The sequence below is a fragment of the Equus przewalskii genome, chromosome 1, assembly GCF_037783145.1.
Source record: "Equus przewalskii isolate Varuska chromosome 1, EquPr2, whole genome shotgun sequence".
In the NCBI taxonomy this organism is placed as follows: Eukaryota; Metazoa; Chordata; class Mammalia; order Perissodactyla; family Equidae; genus Equus; species Equus przewalskii.
In genome coordinates, this window is record NC_091831.1 from 51,641,668 (window position 1) to 51,658,933 (window position 17,266).

The window sequence follows — 17,266 nt, forward strand, 5'->3', positions numbered from 1 at the left end:
CAAGAATGAAGCAAAATAAAGTCATCTTCGGACAAACACAAAGAACCAAGAAGTATGACACCGGCAGAACATACTAAAGAACTTGCAAGGATTATACTTCAAGCAAAAGGAAAACAGTCCCAGACAGAAAGGAGTGCACAGAAACAATGCAGGCAAATCTACATAAATACTAAATGTATAAAACATCTTGTAAAATTTAAAAATCCAATAGAATTATAATACACAACAGTGACACATGGGTCAGAGAAGTGGAGTTCCACTGTTCTAAAGTCCTTGCATTGCCTGAGAAACGGGTAAAACTATCTTTTAATTTTAGACTTTAATAAGTATGATTAATGAAATTTCTAGAGGTAATTTCTAAAAGATGAGAAAAAGAATTATAACTTTAATTAGAACAAGGAAAAACTAAAATGATAAAACTATCAATGCTTAACAAGGCAAGAAAGAACAAAAAAACTACCATGGAAGAGGCAAACAGAGAACACAGAATACGATGGTAGATTTAAATCCAAATATTTAATATCATATAATATGGGTTATAAACAATTTGATATTAAATGCAAAATGACCAAACGCTCTAATAAAAAAAACACAAAGATTATCAAATTGGATAAAAATTAAAATTCAATATACAATCCTATTTGAAGAGGCACATCTAAAATGTAAAAGTAGCACAGTTTGAAGTAATAATAGTATTTAATAATTAGTAAGAAAATACACAATTTAAAAATTGTGTGTATCAAATAGTAAAGGCTCAACTTATATAAAACAAAAATAGACATAACTATGAGATCTAGAAAAATCCACTATCATAGCAGATTTTATCATACTTCTCACAGTAATATAGAATATGTAGACTACAACAATTATTTCTAACAAATAATTAGCATATACAGAACATGCCACTGAAACAGGAAATGGACAAACCTACTGGAAGACTGATAATAAAAAACAGAGACGGTACAGAAAACAGTATGAGGAACGGAAAGGCGGGACATCACTACAGGTGCTGCGGAAATTCAATAAAGTGTCACGAAGAAGTGAATGTTTATAAAACCCGAAGTTTAGATTAAAAAATACATATGCATAAAACTATAACTTACTGAAACTGACTCAAGAAACAGTAAACCTGAAGAACCCTATATCGATTAAAAATAATTGAATAAGAAATAAATATATAGTGATATAATCATACAATGAAATACTAAAAGCAATGAAATGCATACATATTGAATGATGAAAGCAAGTCACTAAGAAGACATAATGTGATTCTATCTATATAAAGTGCAAACAAGGAAAAACTAAATTATATTATTTAAGAATACATAGGAGATAAAACCATAAAGAAACATACTAAGCGAATACCATAAAAATTGGGACATATTTACACCTAGGGTAACTGAGGGGAAGTAGTGTTGACAATGTTCCATTTCTTGACACGGTCATCTCATAATTATTTGTTAAACTGTAAACTTACATTTTATGAACTTTTCTCTGTTTTTAATGTAATTTTTTTAGTGTAAAACAAAAAATATTGTTGCAAAATCATCCATCTCATCAATACAGAGCCACCCATCTTTACAGCAAAGGTAGTACATAATTTTATACATTGTTTCAGAATATGAACAAGAATAACCCAAATTATATTTCCAAACTACTTTACCAACACCACTGTATATTTTTCATCATAGATAAAATAATCTGGGAGAATGGAGTGTGCTCGTGTCAAGTTTTACAAACCTTCCTAATCACTTAACTCCCTTATTCTCTTTGCTATATATTTCTTTTGGATAAATTACAATTACCAATATCTTCCAGAGTGAAAAGGGTTAAGATTAATTTAGCCCTACCTTTTCTTATATCCTCTGTTTCCTACCAACAGAAGGGCTGGCTTCCTCAATTTCAAATTTAAAAATAAGACAGGTCTTTGACTGCCAACTAGAAGGATGGTGAAGTCATTAATTTCAAGCCAAAGGCAAGGACTCAGAATATGCAAAACCCTTCTGTTCTCACTAAGCTAGCCTCACAAACAAATCTCTGGTAAATAGCATGAAGGAAAACAAAGTTTTCTCTTTTGGGGAAAAGGGATGGACATATTTGAAAGAATCCAGAGAATTACTCATGCCTACATTATTTAAGTCAATATCCACTTCAGGGTAACATATTAAAATTAGAAATTATTACCATCATCATATATATATATCAACATAACATATATAACAAGTAAAATATAGACTGTACTTACCATTTCCATTAATGGACAAATTATGGGTCTTGAAGCTATCCTCAGCACTTTCCAAGGTAAGGGTAGTGTGAGCTAGCAAATTATACTTTGCACCACTAATAGTGAGAAAGAAGACATGTTTTACTTATTTTAGTATATTTTCTATTCCATAAAATATTTAGATGTTCAACAATGAAAAAATAAATAACCTTATTGCAAAATGGGCAAAGGTCTTGAATAGACATTTCACCAAAGAAGATATACAAATGACCAATAAAAACAGGAAAAGATGCTCAAAATGACTAACCATTAGGAAAACCCAGTCAAAATCACAAGGAAATACAATTCACACTCATTAGAATGGCTATTACTGAAAAAAACAAAACAAAAACCAGAAAATAACAAGTGTTGGCCAGAATGTGAATAAACTGGAATCTCTGTGCATTGCTGATGGGAATGTAAAATGGTTTAACCGTTATAGAAAACAGTATGAGGTGTTTCCTCAAAAAATTACAAATAGAATTACCATATGATTCAGCAATTCCACTTCTCAGTATATACCCAAAAGAACTGAAAGTAGGAACTCAGATAGATATATGTACACCCATGTTAATAGCAGCCTTATTCAGAATAGCCAAATAGTGGAAGAAGCCCAAGTGTCCATTCAAGGATGAAAGGATAAACAAAACATGGATACATACAATGGAACGTTATTCAGCCTTAAAAAGGAAGGAAATTCTGACACATGATACAGCATGAATGTACCTTAAAGATATTATGCCAAGTAAAATAAGCCAGTCACAAAAGGACAAATATTTTTTTTTCTATTTTATTTTTCATTGAGGTTATGATAGTTCACAACCTTGTGAAATTTCAGTTGTACATTATTATTTGTCAGTCATATTACAGGTGCACCACTTCACCCATTGTGCCCACCCCCTTGCCCCTGGTAACCACTAATCTGTTCTATTTGTCTGTGTTTGTTTATCTTCCACATATGAGGTGAGTCATACAGAGACTGTCTTTCTAGATCTGGCTTATTTCACTTAACATAATACCCTTAAGGTCCATCCATGCTGTTGTGAATGGGACGATTTTATCCTTTTTTATGGCTGAGTAGTATTCCATTGTGTATACATACACCATATCTTCTTTACCCAATCATCAGTTGATGGGCAGTTAGGTTGCTTCCACGTCTTGGCTATTGTAAATAATGCTGCAATGAACACAGGGGTGCATGGGACTTTCAGAATTGCTGATTTGAAGTTCTTTGAATGGATACCAAGTAGTGGGATAGCTGGGTCATGATATTTCTATTTTCAATTTTTTGAGAAATCTCCATACTGTTTTCCATAGTGGCTGCACCAGTTTGCATTCCCACCAGCAGTGTGTGAGGGTTCCTTTTTCTCCACAACCTCTCCAAGATTTGCTACTTTTTGTTTTGGTTATTTTAGCCATTCTAATGGGTATAAGGTGATATCTCAGTGTAGTTTTGATTTGCATTTCCCTGATGATCAGTGATGATGAGCATCTTTTCATGTGCCTATTGGCCATCCATATATCTTCTTTGGAGAAATGTCTGTTCATATCCCCTGCCCATTTTTTGATCAGGTTGTTTGATTTTTTGTTGTTGAGTTGTGTGAGTTCTTTATATATTATGGAGATTAACCCTTTGAAGGACAAATACTTTTGACTCCACTTATATGAGGTACCTAGAGTAGTCAAATTCATAGAAATAGAAAGTAGAATTAGAGGTTGCCAGTGGCTAGGTGTAACAAGGTGTTACTGTTTAATACAGAGTTTCAGTTTGCAAGATAAAAAAAGTTCTGGAGATAGATGGTGGTGATGGTTGCACAACACTGTGAATATACTTAAATGCCATCGAACTACACATGTTAAAATGGTAAATTTCCAGAGTGAAAAGGGTTAGGAGTAATTTAGCCCTACCTAAATATTATGTATATCTACCACAATAAAAAAATGAAAAAGAAAATTTAGATGTTATAGATGACAAGTTATAGTCAACATAAATTATTAATCAACTTAGCGTGTTTATCTCTTTATGCTATTTTATCTCAAGAAAACCTGTAAGTTACTTGGGTTAACTCACAAATGTTTCTGTAAAGGATCTCCATTCATTCAAAAATATTAACTGAACACCTAATATGTGCCAAGTCCTATGCAAGGTGATGGGCATTAATGGTAAACAAGACTCAGTATTATATCCTATTGCAGCAGGGAGGAAAAAGAGAGTAAGTAGAGGAGTAAATCAAATATTGGCATTTGTAAGTTATAATGCAACTATTTCTACGAAAGGAATAAAAGAAGATGAGAAAAGTGAGGATCTGTGTTAGGTAGGGGAATTGGGAAGGGACTCTAAGGAGGTAACAGATATGAAGTCATAAAAAGATCAAGCCAAGCAAAGAACACAGGAAAACATTCCAAGCAGAGAGAACAGCATGGTCAAAGAGAGGGCTGAAAGAAGACCAGTGAGGCTGGAGCACAGAGTGCAAGTGGGAAGCATGGTACAACACAAGGCTGGGAATACAGGCAGGGAGTAGATCACTTAAGACTCTGCAAGTCTTGGAAGAATGGATTTAATTCCAGGTGTAATGGGAAGTCATTGGAGAGGTTAATAGGAAGGGGAGTGAAGGGATCCGATTCATATTTATTTACCAGGGAGTAAGAATGAATCTCCTTCTGGTTTACCAACTTCAAAGATTTGAGGTTTCTATTTACAGTATGGGAAAATGGAGGGCTTCATTACTAATTCCATTTTTTTTCATTATAATTATAGTTCCCTTTATACTACTTAGTTTAAAATAGCACTCTTGCAAAGTATCTAAAAATTCTGAGGATAAATTTCATATCCTGGCACTTCATGGTGATAAAAAGTGAAGTTGTATTCAATAATAATTGTATTTTCTGTGCTACTTTTATTTTGTTTCAAGACTTTTTCTTGACTTTATTATATATTTTACAAAATAGTAAAATTTCAACATTCAAAATATCAAAGAGCATGTTAAAAAAGGAGAGAGACAGACAGAAAGAGACAAACTTTGGAGAAGAGAAGTCTGCTGGGAATTTTTATTAATTGTGCCAGATGATATGTTTCATAAACATTCTTTGTCTCTTATTAAATCTTTAATAAAATCTCTATTACAAAGAAAAACTAGGTATACGTGTAGCAAGTATGAAATGCATGCATGCACGTCACTAGTGAACATTGGCATACCCCATAGAATGCGACTCCCTTGGAGAACACCTCTTGGGTTTTTCCCCCAGAAGTTTTATCGAGAAATAATTTACATACATTATTATATAAGTTTAAAGTGTACAGTATGGTTTGATTTACCTTGACCTTTTTTGGGGGGGGCGAAGAAGGCTGGCCCTGAGCTAACATCTGTTGCCAGTCTTCCTCTTTTTTTCTTTCTTTTCCCTCCCCAAAGCCCCAGGACATGGTTATATATGCTAGTTGTAAGTTGTTCCAGTTCTTCACTGTGAGCCTCTGCCCAGCATGGCAACTGACAGACACGTGGTGTGATTCCACAACCGGAAAATGAACCTGGGACGCCAAAGCAGAGTGCACTGAACTTTAACCACTAGGCCATCAGGGCTGGTTCCTGATTAGCTTTATTTTGTTTTTTGGTGCTAAGATTCGCCCTGGGCTGACATCTGTTGCCAATCTTCCTCTTTTTGCTTGAGGAAGATCTGCCCTGAGCTAACATCTGTGCCAGTCTTCCTCTATTTTGTATGTGGGTTGCCGCCACAGCATGGCTGCTGACAAGTGGTGCAGGTCTGTGCCCAGGAACTGAACCTGGGCCGCTGAAGTGGAGCATGCCAAACTAAACCACTAGGCCAGGGGCCAGTCCCCTGACTTGTATCTTTAAATGATCTCTCTGGTTGCTGTGTGGAGAGTAGATCACAGAGGCCAAAGTGAAAATGGAGACACCAACTAGACAGCTATTGCAAGTAACCAGTCAAGAGCTGACATAGGATTGGAATAGAGTGGTTGTTGGTGGGGTGGTGAGAAGTGGTAAGATTCCTGATCTATTCTTAAAGTTCACCCAATGTGGACATGGGATTTGGAAAAAAGAAAAGAATCAAAGACAATTCCAAGGCTTTCAGCCTGAGCAACTAGAAAAATGGAATTGTTACTAACCACAATGAGGCTGAGTGAGAGAAGAACAGATATGGTAAGTAAGAATTTAGTTTTGGACAAGTTAAGTTTGAGACTGTTTTAGATATCTAGATGGGTTGTAGGGTAGGCAGCTGTGTATACGAATCTGGAGTTAGGAGAGGAACAAGTATTGGAGAATAAAATTTGGGAGTTACCAGTATATAGATTAAATTGAATGAAAGCTAAATGAAGTCCAAGGACTGAATACTGGGCACAAGCATTCTATCATTTCAGATTAAGCTGAAGAGCAATGAACAAGAGGACAGGTGGGAGCAGTCACTAAGGTAGAAGAAAGACCAGGAAAGTAGTGTCCTAGAAGGCAAGTTAATAAAGTGATTCAAGGTGATGTCAGAAGCATGGCAGAGTAAGCTTGCCCAGGACTGTCTCCCCTCCAACATACAAAAAAAAGGAGCAACCATATTCCAACAGAAAATATCCTAATAGCACAGGAATCCTCAGAGAGTCACGGCAGCCAAATGATGGAGGACAGAGAGACTGGAGCCCCCCTTGGAGGAGCTGGAATGGGGTAAGAAAGAACTTCGCTCCCTCCCCTAAACACTGAGATCACTGCTGTGGGAAGCTCTGTGAGGGAAGGAGTGGGGGAGAGCTCATGCATCCACAGGATCACCCAGGACTCCCTAGCGCCCTTGCAGCCTCGAGAGAAGCCCTCTAACAGTGTGAAACTTTCATGTGGGGTGACCTCATCAAGCCAAGATCCCAGGAGACCAGATAGCAAGAGCTAATCAGGAAACCGGGGACTGCGCACAAGAGAAAGCGCCCCCCCCACCACCTGTGCTGTATCACCCCATCTCAGCTGAAGGCAGAGGGCTCAGAATATGCGGCTCTCGACCCCCATCCAGTGAGGATAGGCTGTAACAGCAACCAAATAACGTCACAATGGGAAAAACCTGTGCTTCCAGCATCAAGAAGTTCATCAAAACAGAGAGAAAACAAATACCCAGAATTCTGTCCTGAGGACTCAGAAATGAGTAAACTAAATGACAATGAATTCAGAATACCCGTCGTCAAAAAACTCAATGAGGTAAAAGAGAATATAGAGAAACAAGTCAACAAGTTCAGGAGCTACTTTGCAAAAGAGGTTGAAACTATAAAGAAAAATCAATCAGAAATACTAGAGATAAAAGACACAATGGAAGAGATAAGACAAAATATGGATTCTCTGAATGCACATGTGGACACCATAGAGGAGCAAATCAGCATAATCGAAGATAGACATGTTGAATTGCTCCACACAGAGGAGGAGAGAGAACTGAGACTAAAATGAAATGAAGAAAGTCTCTGAGAAATATCCAACTCAATGAGGAAATGCAACATAAGAATTATAGGTATTCCAAAAGGTGAAGAGAAGAAGAACGGAGCAGAAAGCGTGCTGAAAGAAATAACAGCAGAGAACTTCCCAAATCTAGGGAATGAGAAGGAAATGTGTACGGAGGAAGCTTTCAGATCTCCTAGATTTGTCAATGTAAAAAGACCTACTGCAAGACATATAGTAGTAAAACTGGCAAAAATGAATCACAAAGAAAGAATACTCAGGGCAGCAAGACAGAAGAAAATAATCTATAAAGGAACCCCCATCAGACTTTTAGTATATTTCTCTGAGAAACCTTACAAGCTAGGAGAGAATGGAATGACACATTCAAAACTTTAAAAGATAAAAATCTTCAGCCAAGAATACTCTATCTAGTGAAAATATACATCAGATATGAGGGAGAAATTAAATCTTTCCCAGACAAACCAAAGCTAAGGGACTTCGCAGCCATGAGACCCCCCCCCCCAACAAGAAATTCCCAAGAAGGCCCTCACACCTGAAAAAAAAAGGGAGAAATGGGTCACAAAACACAGAGTAAGGGGACAAATAGATAGAATCAGAATAAAATAGCAAATATTCAACTATAGCATTAGGATAAAGGGAAGGAAAACACCAAAAACAAAGACAATCTTGTCACTTTAACCACAAACTCACAACACAAGTTGCAATAAGATATGAGAATAATAACTTAGGAGGGGAGGAGGAAAGGGACTGAATCAGTTTAGACTAAGGCAAGAAGAGGCCATCAGAAAATGGACTATGTTATGCACGAGATTCTGAATATAAACTTCAGGGTAGCCACTAAACTAAAAAGCAGAACAGAGACACAAAAAATAAATAAGGAAAAAATTAACAAACACAGCATAAGAAACTGCAGAAGTCAATGGGTAGATGAAAACACACAGAACGAGAAACAAAGGAAATGTAGGAAAACCGGAAAATGAGTGACAGAATGACAGCATTAAGCCCTCATACATCAATAATCACCCTCAATGTAAACGGACTGAACTCTCCAATAAAAAGACACAGAGTGGCAAGATGGATTAAAGAACAAGATCCAACAATCTGCTGCCTCCAGGAAACACATCCCAGCTCCAATGACAAATACAGGCTCAGAGTGAAGGGGTGGAAGATGATACTCCAAGCTAATGGCAAATAAAAGAAAGCAGGTGTCACAATACTTATATCAGACAAAGCAGATTTCAAGATAAGGCAGGCAAAGAGAGACAAAGAGGGGCAATATATAATGATCAAAGGAGAAGAAGAAATAATGTTTATAAATATTATGCATCCAACACAGGAACACCAAAGTTCATAAAGCAACTATTAACAAACCTAAAAGAAGATATCAAAAATAACACAAAAACAATAGAGGACCTCAACACCCCACTCACATCATTGGACAGATCATCCAGACAGAAAATCAACAAGGAAACAGTGGAATTAAATGAAAAGCTAAAATAGTTGGACTTAATAGACAGATATAGAACACTCCATCCAAAAACAGCAGAATACACATTCTTCTCAAGTGCGCATGGAACATTCTCAAGGATAGACCACATGTTGGGAAACAAGTACAGTCTCTATAAATTTAAAAGAATTGAAATAACAACAAGCATCTTCTCTGGTCATAATGCTATAAAGCTAGAAATTAATTACAAGGAAAAAGCTGAGAAAGCGACAAAGATGTGGACACTAAATAATATGCTATTGAACAAGCAATGGATCATTGAAGAAATTAAAGAAGAAATCAAAAAATATCTGGAGACAAATGAAAATGATAACATGCCATAACAACTTATATGGGATACAGCAGAAGCTGTATTAAGAGGGAAATTCATAGCAATACACACACACCTTAACAAACAAGAAAAATCCCAAATAAGCAATCTTAAACTACACCTAACTGAATTAGAGAAAGAAGAACAAACAAAGCCCAAAGTCAGCAGAAGGAGAGAAATAATAAAAATCAGAGCAGAAATAAACGCTATAGAAACAAAAAAGGCAGTAGAAAGGATCAATGAAACAAAGAGCTGGTTATTTGAGAAGATAAATAAAACTGACAAACCCCTAGCCAGACTTACAAAGAAAAAAACAGAGAAAGCTCAAATAAACAAACTCAGAAATGAAAGAGCAGAAATAACAACAGACTCCACAGAAATACAGCGGATTATAAGAGAATACTAAGAAAAACTATATGCCAACAAAATGGGTAATCTAGAGGAAATGGATCCATTCTTAGACTCTTACAACCTCCCAAAGCTGAGACAAGAAGAAACAGACAATCTGAACAGACCAATCACAAGGAAACAGCTTGAAACAGCAATCAAAAGCATCCCAAAGAAGAAAACCCCAGGACCCAGATGGCTTTCCAATTCTACCAAACTTTCAGAAAAGATTAAATACCTACACTTTTCAAGCTATTCCAAAAATTAGGGAGGATGGAACACTTCCTAACACATTCTATGACGCCAACATCACTCTGATACCAAAGCCTGACAAGGATAACACAATAAAGGAGAACTACAGGCCAATATTACTGATGAACATAGATGCAAAAATTCTAAACAAAATTTTGGCAACCCAAATTCAGCAATACATCAAAAGGATCATACATTACAATCAAGTGGGATTCATACCAGGGACACAGAGATGGTTCAACATCAGCAAATCAATCAATGTGATACACCACATCAACAAATTGAGGAATAAAAACCACATGATCATCTCAATAGATGCACAGAAAGCATTTGACAAGATCCAACAGCCATTTATGATAAAAACTCTGAACAAAATGGGGATAGAAGGAAATTACCTCAACATAACAAAGGCTATATGTGAAAAACCCACAGCCAACATCATACTCAATGGGCAAAAACTTAGTGCCATCCCCCTGAGAACAGGAACAAGACAAGGATGCCCTCTACCACCACTCTTATTCAACATAGTACTGGAGGATTTGGCCAGAGCAATTAGGAAAAAGAAAGGAATAAAAGGAATCCAAATAGGGAGTGAAGAAGTGAAACTCTCACTGTTTGCAGCCAACATGATCTTATATACAGAAAACCCCAAAGAATCCATTGGAAAACTATTAGAAATAATCAACAACTACAGCAAATTTGCAAGGTATAAAATCAACTTACATAAATCAGTAGGATTTCTATACTATAATAACAAACTAACAGAAAAAGAACTCAAAAACACAATATCATTCACAATCACAACAAAAGAGTAAAATACCTCGGGGTGAATTTAACTAAAGAAGTGAAAGACTTATACAATGAAAATTACAAGGCTTTTCTGAAAGAAATGGATGACGACATAAAGAGATGGAAAGACATTCCATGTGCATGGATTGGAAGAACAAACATAGTTAAAATGTCCACTCTACCTACAGCAATCTACAGATTCAATGCCATCACAATCAGAATCCCAATGACATTCTTTACAGAATTAGAACAAAGAATCCTAAAATTCATATGTGGCAACAAAAGACCCCAAATTGCTAAAGCAATCCTGAGAAAAAAGAACAAAGCTGGAGGCATCACAATCCCTGACTTCAAAACATACTACAAAGCTACAGTAATCAAAACAGCATGGTACTGGTACAAAAACAGGTGCACAGATCAATGGAACAGAATTGAAAGCCCAGAAATAAAACCACACATCTATGGACAGCTAATCTTCAACAAAGGAGCTGAGGGCATACAATGGAGAAAAGAAAGTCTCTTCAACAAATGGTGCTGGGAAAACTGGACAGCCACATGTATAAGAATGAAAATTGACCACTCTTTTTCACCAGTCACAAAAATAAACTCAAAATGGATCAAAGACCTAAAGGTAAAACCTGAAACCATAAGGATTCTAGAAGAAAATATGGGCAGTACACTTTTTGACATCAGTATTAAAAAGATCTTTTCGGACACTATGTCTTCTCAGACAAGGGAAACAATAGAAAGAATAAACAAATGGGACTTCATCAGACTGAAGAGCTTCTACAAGGCAAGGGAAAACAGGATCAAAACAAAAAAATAACCCACCAATTGGAAAAAATATTTGCAAGTTATATATCTGACAAAGGGTTAATCTCCATAATATATAAAAACTCACACAACTCAACAACAAAAAATCAAACAACCCAATCAAAAAATGGGCAGGAGACGTGAACAGACATTTCTCCAAAGAAGATATACAGATGGCCAATAGGCACATGAAAAGATGTTCATCATCACTGATCATCAGGGAAACACAAATCAAAACTACACTAAGATATCACCTTACACCCACTAGCATGGCAAAAATAACCAAAACAAAAAGTAACAAATGTTGGAGAGGTTGTGGAGAAAAAGGAACCCTCACACACTGCTGGTGGGAATGCAAACTGGTGCAGCTACTATGGAAAAGAGCATGGAGGTTTCTCAAAAAACTAAAAATAGAAATACCATATGACCCAGTCATCCCACTACTGGGTATCTATCCAAAGAACTTGAAATCAGCAATTCCAAAAGTCCCATGCAGCCCTATGTTCATTGCAGCATTATTTACACCAGCTAAGATGTGGAAGCAACCTAAGTGCCCATCAACTGATAATTAGATAAAGAAAATATGATATATATAGATACAATGGAATACTACTCAGCCTTAAAAAAGGATAAAATCATCCCATTCACAACAACATGGATGGACCTTGAGGGTATTATGTTAAGTGAAATAAGCCAGATGTAGAAAGGCAATCTCTGTATGACTCCACTCATATGTGGAAGTTAAACATGTAGATGAGGAGAACAGATTAGTGGCTACCAGGGGAAAGGAGGTTTGGGGGGTGGGCACAAAGGGTGAAGTGGTGCACCTACAACATGACTGACAAACAATAATGCACAACTGAAATTTCACAAGGTAGTAAACTATCATAACCTCAATAAAAATTTTTTTAAAAATTAAAAAAAAAAGAAGTGTTCCGAGAAGAGTGATAAATTGTTTTAAATAATGTTGAAAGGTCCAGGAGGAGGAATTCTGATAACCGACCATAGGCTTTGACAACACGTAGATCCCTGTTGACCTCGACAAGAGCACTTTCTGTAGGGTGGGATGGAGGTAACATGATGAAAGCTGATTGAAATGGTCCAAGTGAGAATGTGAGGAGAGGGAGTGAAGATAGGGAGTATAAAAAACTGTTCTGTAAAGGATAGCTGTGAAAGGAGGCAGTAGAAATGAGAGGAATTTCAGCATGTTTATATGTTTGTGGAAATGACAGTGGAAGAAACTGATGGTGTAGCAGAGGAGGGGACATGTACAGCAGGAGTCTACTTGGACCTAGTGCACAAGTAGGTGGCCTTAGATGAGGCAAAGGCAGTTCACAAGGAAGGAAAGCAGCAGATAAAGATACAGACACAGCTAGGCTGGTAGATTTGGTAGACGGAGGATATGCAAGCTCTCTTCTGATTGCGTCAGTAGTGTCAATGATACATGACCACAAAGTCATCAGCTTTGAATAAGGAGTGGAGAAGAGAGGGTATGCGGTTTCAGAAGAGAAAGTAACATGATGTGAAATACTCTGAAGCGATGTGAAGTGGAAGGCTATGGAAACTCAGTAGGATTTTTGCTCAGTCATATTGAAAATCACTTAAGGGTGGTGATCACGTGTGTAAAGTGAGAGCAGTCACTATGACTTTTTTTCTCCAGCTTCCTCATCTATTCCTCATGAGTGCAGGTGCAGAAGAGCTAAAAGTAGGATTTAACCGAAGTTGGAGTTTTTCCAAGGTAAGTATGACAAAAGGAGAGAAATGCTAGGAAATAATAAAATGGTAAATCATGGAGTCTGAGCTAACGTGGCATCAAAGCAGGGACGGGAGCAAGCTGGAAATGCAGGAGGTGGTGGGTAGACTGGGATACCTACTACAAAAATTTTAGCTTTGCAATTATTAGTAATGACAAGATCCAGGGTATAATCAACAGGGGGACGGCTGAAACAGGTGAGAGGACAAGATCGCTGGAGGCAAGGAGGTTATATGAAACTGAGAGGTCAAGGTATTAGATGAATAGTCACATGTATTTCAAGTCCATCAAGAAAAATATCTGAAATGATGGGAGGCAGGGAGAGGGACAGCAAGGGAATGAAGAAATTTTTGGTTTTATTTTTAGAAGTGACACTGTAATTTATTCTCACTGACCACTAAAAACATTTGAGTATTCTTCACTTCAGGAAAAGCATCATTTCGATACACAGTGGAATATAAAATGCTGCTATTAGTGTGCACAGGAGGCAGCTATGTTATAGGCTGTGCCTTTGCACTGAGTGCAGTGGAGAGGCGGCATGTTCAGAAAGCAACTTATGGGGTAGAATAGGCTAAAATTATGTGATGACCAAGGTCTATGTTTAAATTTTTTTCTCAGGCCTTAAGAAATAATTGTGACTAAGACAGCTTTTCCTCAACTACTTGAAGGTAAAGATGTAAGACATTTGCCTCTATTTCCAATGAATGACACATATGAAAATAGCAATACAAAAAAAAGTTAGTGACAACCTTCTCTAAGAATGATTAAATAAACTATGATATAATAGGGCCAATTGATAAACAATGTGGTCATTCAAATATTTATGTGAAGACTCTGTAATAACTTCAGAAAAATGTTGAATGTATAGCATAATTATGAATATCTAAATATCTCCCAAAGCTAGGTATTTAAAAACCTGGAAGAGGGACCAGCCTGGTGGCATGGTGGTTAAGTTTGCGTGTTCCACTTTGGCAATCCAGGGTTCGCAAATTTAGATCCCAGGTGTGGACCTACACACTGCTCATTAAGCCATGCTGTGGCAGTGTCCCACATACAAAACAGAGGAAGACTGGCACAGATGTTAGCTCAGCAACAATCTTCCTCAAGCAAAAAGAGGATAACTGGCAACAGATTTAGTGGAGGGCCAATCTGCTTCACCAAAAAAAAAAAGGGGGGGGGGAGAAAAATATCAGTTCAAAATTAATAAAGAGTATTTGACTTAGGGTGGTTGAACTTTGAATAACTTTTTTTCTCTTCTAAATTCTATTTTTCAAGTTTATATTACTTTTTAATGAAACGATAAATGTGGTAAAGTCATGCCAGGATGAAAACCTCCTCTAAAAAACAGAGACACACAAAGCATTATAACGTTACTACATCTACCTATGTGTAATTTAAGGCAGTTTGACAAGCAATATCTTTTTAAAGGTTCACAAATAATAACTACTGGAGGTAGACAGGGCAGATATTTTGCTCTACATAATCAGATGAAGAAACCAAAGTTCAGAGCACGTAATTGACTTGCCCATGGCTAGCAAGTGGTCTACTGGACAGAGAACCCCACTATACTATACTAATTACCTTTATACTTCATTAAAAAATAGTTTAAAATTAAGGTAGTTTTTATGCTAAAACAGATACATAATGACCATATTTTACTACTCCAAGAATTTTGAGTGCAAGAAACATGACCTGTAAACCTTTGAGTCCAATGTATCACATGATATTACTGCTGAATAATCACTTCTAAGATGATTAAATGAATGAATAAATTATACTCAATAGCTGAGTAATTCGTTAGTTATGTTCGAACACTGCATCATCTTTCACACTACCAAACCGTTAACACCACTGTTCCTCAAAACATAAACGATCCATTTATTCTGGACAAGTGTTAGGACACTTGCTTTGTTAACTCCAATCTAATTTTAAATGTGCTATAGTGGCTTTTTTTAAAAAAGTTAATACACCTTTCTGTCGAGTAAATAATCATTCTCAATTTTACCAGTTTTCACAATGATGCATATTTATACAATGAAGAATAATGTACTAAATAGTTCTCGAGAAGCATAAAATAGTTAATTCAGCTATCAGAGGCACTGGGAAAATCTAGCTAAAGGAATTTCAGTAAGCTAAATTCCACAAATACAGTGAATACATGAATCACATCAGGGAGCATGCTAAAGATTACCAAAAATGTTCACTGTCTTCTTTCAGATCCAATAATACTTTATGATGATATGTCAAGTTACTTCATTTTTAAACCATGACTAATTAAAATGCCAATGCTTCCAAAACCAACAGTGATCTCACTTTTAAAGCATTCTTGTCAGGATAACATTTTCTTACTAAAACATTACACTCATTCCTTCTAGCCAACCCTAATATTGAGTTCCCAAAAGTTTAATCAGCTACATTTTTTTAATCAAATAGGCCAATTGTTATAACATTTTGGGGGGGAGGGGTGTCCAAAAATGTTATGAAAAAATAAATGACTACTTTAAATGGAAGTCTGAAAAAATGTACTCTTTTGTCAGAAACAACAGCTATATTTGGTCACATGCCATATTACTAGAGAAGATATATATTGCCCAAATTTGATGATTTATGCTATTTTGGTTAAAAATTAAAAGCTGCATTAGGAATCTTCTCATTGAACTAGATCACAATTGAAGAAACAAAACTGATCCCCTTATGCTTTCCGATTTCTAACGCTGTTCTCAAACTCCTATCACGATGCTGAAGTGGTCAGTTAATGAAGTTATCAGGTAAGAGTGGTCCTGGGCTATGAGTTTAACTCAGGACTCACACCAGATGCTCATCAGAGTGCTAGTACTAGGAGAACAGGATTTGGTGAAACGTTGTAAAAGGTTTTACTCTTTTAGCCAACTTTAATAGTATAAATAAGCAAAACGGCAGGCAAATTTCATGGTAAATGTTCATAAAGAAAATTAGTGCTTGGATTCAGGTATAAACCAAGTAGAATGACAAATGTGAATAAGAAAACAAACACTTCAAGACAAATGTCAGTCCCTATTAAAAAAAACTTAATACCAATAATGTTATTCTTAAAAATTCCTCTAGGCTTTGAAGAGGAATGCAGGTTACATACAAGTTCTAACATCACTTAGATTATCTTCTATGAAATTATAAACAATGGTTTTAAATTTAAAAATATCTGTCTACATTTTATAATCCCATGTCAAGTTTCTAAACTGCAATGCTTCAGCAGGAGTTTGGGAAAAAAGTTCAGAAAAAGCACTGGTCCTAGAACAGTAAAAATAGTGCTACATTTACTAAATGCTTATTATACACCAAGTTCATGAATTATCTTTTTGAATCTCATAATGATGCTATGGGGTTATAGATTATCACATTATTGTTATTCCCATTTTACAGAAGGAAAAACAAAAACCCAGAGATTTAAATTAAGCTGCCCTGGGTCAGACAAATAATAAATGACAGGATAAAAATTTAAGTATTTGCTGCCAAACAATGAAGTTTTAATCTGTTTGAGAGCCCCACTCATTGTTTTCATATGCTTTAAAGGTGTATGAAACCCTAGAATTATCTCTAAGGAGCCTTCTAAAAAGAAATGATTGTGTGTAAGCATCCTTACCTTCATATGATAAAAGTGAGGTCCAGGGAATAATGCAATTTGTCCAGGACACTACCAGTCCTGTCATTTTTTAAATATGGAAATTTTTCTGCTTAAAAATGTTTTAGAACTACGGGACTTGGGGATTTATCTCAAAGG

General features: G+C 36.2%; 1 protein-coding gene across 3 annotated transcripts in view; it reads right to left on the bottom strand.

Annotated features, from left to right (window-relative positions):
- The window catches only part of RTKN2 (rhotekin 2), a 79,228-nt gene that overhangs the window by 28,962 nt on the left and 33,000 nt on the right, over window positions 1-17,266 (bottom strand). For all 3 annotated transcript variants that reach the window (XM_008516579.2, XM_008516580.2, XM_070563352.1), the window contains one exon: window positions 2,246-2,340. In XM_008516579.2, coding sequence (XP_008514801.1) covers window positions 2,246-2,340 — 95 coding nt within the window. The remainder of the gene's footprint in view (window positions 1-2,245; window positions 2,341-17,266) is intronic.